The 6672-nt window shown below is 33.6% G+C and overlaps 1 protein-coding gene across 1 annotated transcript; it reads left to right on the forward strand.

The window, feature by feature from the left end:
- The first annotated feature begins 384 nt into the window (after positions 1 to 384).
- On the forward strand, positions 385 to 5487 carry LOC134268335 (uncharacterized). Its single transcript, XM_062750576.1, has 4 exons — positions 385 to 796; positions 1942 to 2032; positions 3436 to 3606; positions 5025 to 5487. The coding sequence occupies exons 1-4, from the start codon at positions 485 to 487 to the stop codon at positions 5252 to 5254; spliced, it is 804 nt and encodes a 267-aa protein (XP_062606560.1). The 5' UTR covers positions 385 to 484; the 3' UTR covers positions 5255 to 5487.
- Positions 5488 to 6672: the final 1185 nt, after the last annotated feature.

Genomic DNA, 6672 nt, shown 5'->3' on the forward strand with positions numbered 1-6672 from the left:
ATGTAACTATTTTCAAATGAAAAAATCAAACAAAACATTGTTTACAAAGTGAATCAATTTTTTTTTAGTGAAGAACCATATATCCTACCTGTAGAAGTTACAGAATTAGAACGAAAAGCGAATAAAGTCATTAATAATCTTTCGTAAAATCAGAGATCCAGAGAATAATAATTAAAAAATATTTGGAAAATGGAAATTAATAATAAGAAGTTGAAATATAATCAAATTTTAGTTAATTAATATTGTAATTGAGTTTTCATGTCCCATCAATGTTCCTCAAATATTACTGACATATAAATGAAAAATATACTTTCAGCATCGATTATTTGTTACACCGAGTGCCATCAGCGGTTTTTTCTTTGCTTTGATACCGTTATCATTGCTGCAGAATTGCTTCTGTAACAAAGATTCACTCCTATTTAAAACGATCGTGTACCTAAAATTTCAACTTCTCATGAATTTCTCTTGAAGTAATAGGACTAAAATGCGAAGATATATAATTTCAATTTACTGTTTCCTGGAGTGCATTATTTTACGACAAAACACTATTGCCCAGGTACACGTGACGGCAGCAGGACAATGTCTCGTGGCAGACCGACATATCGTTCAGATCTTAAAGCCAATAGGACAAAAACAGTGTGTCAGAAAATGTCTTCAGAATCGCCAATGTCAATCTGTAAACTATAAACGACAACAACTACTTTGTGAGATCATCCTAGCAAAATATGGGGACGAGGGGATTTCTCTTGTGACGAATGCTGAATGTGATTACATAGAAATGGATTCCCAGGAAATGGTCAGTAGAACATTCACTTGACATTTTAAAATCTTTTTTAAAGAGGTATTTATGTTATAAATATTTCTGCCCTAGACACCATACATTTAGGGTGTAAAGGACGATGATGATGGTGACGTTACGAATAATGTTTAAACGTGTACTTCAGCTGAATTTAAAGTACTCCGATCCTTAGGATCTGAAAACCAGGCACTGAGTAATTCAAAATGTCTCTTAATTCTCAAAGTAATGTGGTTTTCCCACATAGAGTACTTTATTTTCTTCTCTTTACTTCGATCATTTTACAATGCAATAGTGTATAAAAAAAAATTCTATCATTGCAAAAAACCATAAACAATTATTGTTTCATATCATTTTAATAAACATTGGTATCTATCGTTAGTTTTTGAAAAAATAAAAACTTTTAAAAATCCGACTTTTTAGAAGACCTTTGTGAGAACTTGAAAGAACCTTGAAACATATTTAGAGATAAAGAATGAAAATTGTTGCATGAAAAGAATTGATTTTCATGCTTCATTTTAGGCTTTCTAAATTAAGTAATTAAAGAGTAATTCTTCCTGACATAGGATCGGAGTACCTTTAATGTGCGAAACCCCCGTTAGAAATAACATAAAAAAAATACTTAGACTATCCACTTACATATATGTTATTTATTCTAAATGTTTGTGTTTTTTGCAAACAGGTACACTACCATTAAGCTTGAATACATGTATTTCATTTTATTAACATTTTGTCTCTCAACACTCATTATATATATTTACAGTATATCAAACTTAGAATAGGCATATGTGTAAGATCTGCAATATATTGAAGAGAAAAATACATCGAAACAAATTTTAAGTTCCAATACGTTCGTTGATTAGAGTGGGTCACGATATGCCTTCTTTGATAATGTCTAAATGTTCTATAAATAACAAAATGATTTATTGTCAGAAAAAATGGTTAAAAAAAGATCAAAACATGATTTTGCTTTGCTCTGTAATCCTCGTCTGTAATGTTTAATTTAACTTTGGGCTGAAATACTGTTAGTTTTCGCCACATTTCATTAAGAGAATATCGTGTTTATAAAGATTAAGGTCGACATGCTTTGCAACTTTCATTCTACGTGTTCTAATTAGCGTGCTTTATTTTTATAAATTTAATAGGGCCTTGGATCGGTTTGTATTTCATCATCTTGTGATGGTGAGTGTGTGCTTCTTAGCAGTGGCGAATCTTTCTGCAACAAACAACATTACTGTGAGTATATCTTAAAATGAAACACATTGAGAAAACGAACAGAATTCGACTCAAAATCCAGTTTAACAATACAAATCGGGGGCGAACAAACATGAACCTCCAATACATCAGAGATGGGATCAGGTGCCATGGAGGAGTGAGCATCCCCTGCCTACCAGTCACACCCTCCGTGTGCTCCTTGTCATGATCAGGAAATAACGGGAAAATCCGTAGACAACTCAGTATATAAATAAATTTAATTGCATTGCATTTGACTTAAAGAAAATTATATTTACTGACAAGGACTCTATTTCGACAATACAACTTACAAAATTATGACTTGAACGAGACTGCTGATATTCTTGCTTCATCAGCTTGTTTTTCATTAACGTAACTTGATTTAGAAATTGTTCATAAATAGAACATGCTCTTCCGTATCGAAGCAACTGAGCGATATAAACTTAATTAATATGCAGGTGACCAAGGTATATGGCTGCATAAGTAAGGGAAGTTCGCGATTGAAAAGCTAAAGTCATCACGTTTATCACAAAGCTTGGTTGTTAGATTACCATTTATGCCATTTTCAAGTAAAATATCCATGTATGAAACAGATGTGTCAGACTATGCTTTATCTTTTATCTCAATCTCACTACACATATCATGTAGACATAAGAATGGAAATAAAAATTCTTATTTCCTTCTTATTTTGAAAATGTTTCTTCGAGGTTTAAAGCAATATACATTCATTTACTGTACCTTTTAAATTTTTAAACACGGTTTACTCAAAGTTGGAATTTTTAAACAAATATTTGTTCTGATTTTCTTGCACAGTGCTTTTTCATCCAATTGTCAAACTTTATGTTATAACCATTACTAAGCATTTTCTGTGTCAACCCCCCCCCCCATAACATGCCTACAAAATTTGCTAAATTCTTAAATTTTTAGTCAAAATGATTAATTTGTTTAATGTTGTTGATAGTCCTAATTGCCAATGACGGCAATCATCTTTGATGACTATTTTATCATTTTTGATCATTAAAGTTCCCCTGCTCAAAAGTTTATAAGACACACAGTGGTTGCTGTAAACAACACATATTTCAGTGACTTTTTCTTGGGATCCTTATAATTACCAATTTTTAAAAGCAGCTTTATTGAAGCTTCTATCTTCACTTTTCGGTACTGATTCCTATCCTTTTTGTTCAATTTTGATGCAGTGCCCTTGTGTACTACATCGTAGCTACTCACAGTAAAATTAAATGATAAAACTTAGTCTTATTAGTGGTCATTAGTTTATTTAACTTTTAATCCTGAACAAAGCCAATGTTTATTTCATATGATTTCTATGCTTTATTTCAAGAGTTTATGGCATAATTGATTAAACAGTCATTGTAGTTTTAGTAAAAACATGATCATTCATTTTTCAGATGTTTGTCCGAACAATTATATTTGGATCAAGGAGCACCTTCTCTGCTTTTCTGCACATTACACTGCCCTTAGCTGGCAGGGGGCTGAGTCCTACTGTCAGTCACTTAGTAACAGGACACGTCTAGCTGTGTTGGATACTTGGGAAAAGATACAAGCAGTTACAGAAAACGGTCAGTATTAAATATTTACATCCACGGCATATTTCCTCCTTTATTTCTTAAAAATCAGTGCATGAACTACACTAGACACTAGACACAAGATAACTTGTAATACGCGGGATATGTATTTTTTCTGCAACAGCTGCGACATTCATCCCCGTACTAAAAACTAAAGAAAGCATTTTATTGTTTAAGTAGTTGCAAGCTTGGTGCAACATATCCTCAAATTATTTTTTTTTCAAATGACCGCTGTTTCAATCCATGTTTTGTTATACATGTAACACAATATATGACTAAAAATGCAGAAGATACCCACAGTTTTCCCGTTGAATATCACCGAACCTTCAGAAATTGATATTTAACATTTTGTTTGAATTTGAAAACTATTTCATAGTTCGTTTAATAAAAAAAATGAGAAAAACCACCCTTTGCCGAATAACTACTAACGTGTTAGTTAGAATACTTTCTTATATGTTTTTTTTATTATTTTAAATCGATTAAACCGTCGTAATTTTTTTTGTACGCATCAATAATAATGTATAGCAAGATAATTTAAAAGGATCTTATATCTTTTAATTGATTGATTGATTGTATATTGTTTTGACGTCCCTCTTGAGAATTTTTCACTCATATGGAGACGCCACCGTATGCCGGTGAAGGGCTTCAAATTTAGACCTATACTCGGCACTCAGGGCCATTGAGCAGTGAGGGTTCTTTATCGTGCCAGCGCCTACCGTGACACGGGACCTACGTTTTAAAGGTATATCCGAAAAAAAAGACAAAGTCGTGACTTTCCTTCTGATGCCGAAGCGCTTGGCGAGGGAACAGTCGCTACCTATTTTTACGTCTTAGGTTTGACGCGGCGCCGGGAATAAAAGTTCGAACCCGGGCCTCCCGATCACGAAGCGAACGCTCTACCACTAGGCTACCGTGAACGGTTTATATCTTTTAATAAAGTCTACAATTATTGATCTTGCACTGTATTCAGTAGCACATTGCCTCCATTTAATAAACGTTTGAAACCTACATCGCGATAGAAGGTGAAGTTATCGCGATATCAAATATTATTTTTTTTTATCAAATGCATGGATCCTTAAAAGTTCTATAATTTATGCATTTGAATAAAAATCATAAATTTTAAAAATATAAATGTAGCGTTTATCAATTAATATAAGTATGATTACTTGAATTTTTGAAATACAGCTGTATGTACATTTTCTAAATAGATACAAAAAAATCCTCAAAAGAAAAAAAAATCTTCATTTTGAAGGGGTGGTGGTGGTGGTGGTGGTCTCTTCCCTATTAATGTGATTCGTGTGTAAAGGATATACCTCTATATATCTATGCATTTTTTCTCAAGATATGAGACAATGGTGACTGTAAATAGCTTTTGAAGATGAATTTTGTGAAATACCTTTTTTCTTTTTAAGTTAATTCATATGACTTCTTCTGGCTCGGCGCATCATTCAACCTCCCTGGAACGCCTTCGTACGGGAAGGACTCCTTTTACTGGAATACTGGCAAACAAGTTGATCCCACCATGATTTCCTATCATGAAGAAGGCCAATGCCTAGAGCTGGATACCTGGGAAGATCCTGTAATGATAGGGTCATATATTTGTTCTGAATTTAATAATCCCCTATGTGAATTTGTTCTGTAACTCTCTATTGTGTCCATTATGAGATCAGTTTGATGTAAGCATTCTTGCAATTAAAATAAACTCTATGTATAATAAAATAGCCTTGTTTGTAAGTACAGACTGTACTTTGGTGAAGTGATGACTTACGTCTTACAAATAGTTTCTCCATTAATATACTGACTCTCATACTGAATCGATAATCGATCTTTTTCATTTTCCCGATTATGACAAAGAGTACACGGTGGATGGGACCCAGCAACAGGAATTTTTTTCTCTCTGCGGAATCTTATTCAACATCTGATGTTTTCCGTGGTCTGTGTTGCTCTGCTCAGGATTCATATCTTTCATTTGACTGGCATATATTAAAATTGTTTGTTATCTCTTCATTTCATTAAAACACTTAAATATGTTTCCCTATTTGTTTTATACTGTGTGAATATAGTGAAAGAGAAATATTGAGATTTTGCTTAAGAACTTTCATGTCTTGTTCCTTCGACTCATTTGGTCGCCCGCGTGGGGCAGTGGTTAGAGCGTCTGCTCTAGAGTTGTGAAGTAAGGAGTTGATCCTTACGTCGCGGGTGCGAATCCCACTGTGGGACGTGGGGACCGTATAAACCGAGGTCCCGTGTCGAGTACATGTACATGTAGGTGCTGGCACGAAAAAGAGCCCCCTTGCTCAATGGCACTGAGTGCCGAGTATGGGACAAAATTTGCTGTTCTCCACCGGCCAGTGGTGGCGTCTCCATATGAGTGAAAAATTCTCAAGAGGAAAGTAAAACAATATATAATCAATCAATCAACTCCTTTGTCAAAAACAAGAGATTAATTCTAACGAAATGCCAAGGGAGAAATAAGTTTATTTCGTCATATTAAACAGATAGCATTGCCAGAAATAAGTCATGGCTGATTGATTTGACAAACTAAATTTGATAATGGATCGGCACCTATTGTACACACGTAAGGCAAACCAGCGTCGCACAAACCCTTCAAGATCAGTGCATGGACAAATCTTTTGAAATTTCAGTGCATATTGAACTGCACTTGACATCAACAACATACATTGACATGTTGTTAAAAATTTACCTTTTCTATTTTTAATTTTACGAATATTGTTTTTGTTTAACATATTCTCTATATGAAGACAACAAATAGGCATGTTTTTTCCAGAATATTTGAACGGATAACAAAATTAATGATAAAAGGCATTGCATTTTTTAAAAAAAAGAAAGTAGGGGACAGGGTCTGTAGGTGTTTCTCAAAAATTTAATTTTATCATAATCATATAAATGCACCAAGGTCACTCACTGACACTCAGTCATTGTAACTTTTTAATTATTCAGAGGAAATGATAATGAATTTCAAAACTACATTGCAAATCTAATTAAAATGTGTATACTGCTAACTGATTCATATAGCATATGACTTCCATTAGAATAAAT

Source organism: Saccostrea cucullata, unplaced genomic scaffold (genome assembly GCF_032062105.1).
Source record: "Saccostrea cucullata isolate Sc308-1 unplaced genomic scaffold, CSIRO_AGI_Scuc_v1 ctg998, whole genome shotgun sequence".
NCBI classification, from domain to species: Eukaryota; Metazoa; Mollusca; class Bivalvia; order Ostreida; family Ostreidae; genus Saccostrea; species Saccostrea cuccullata.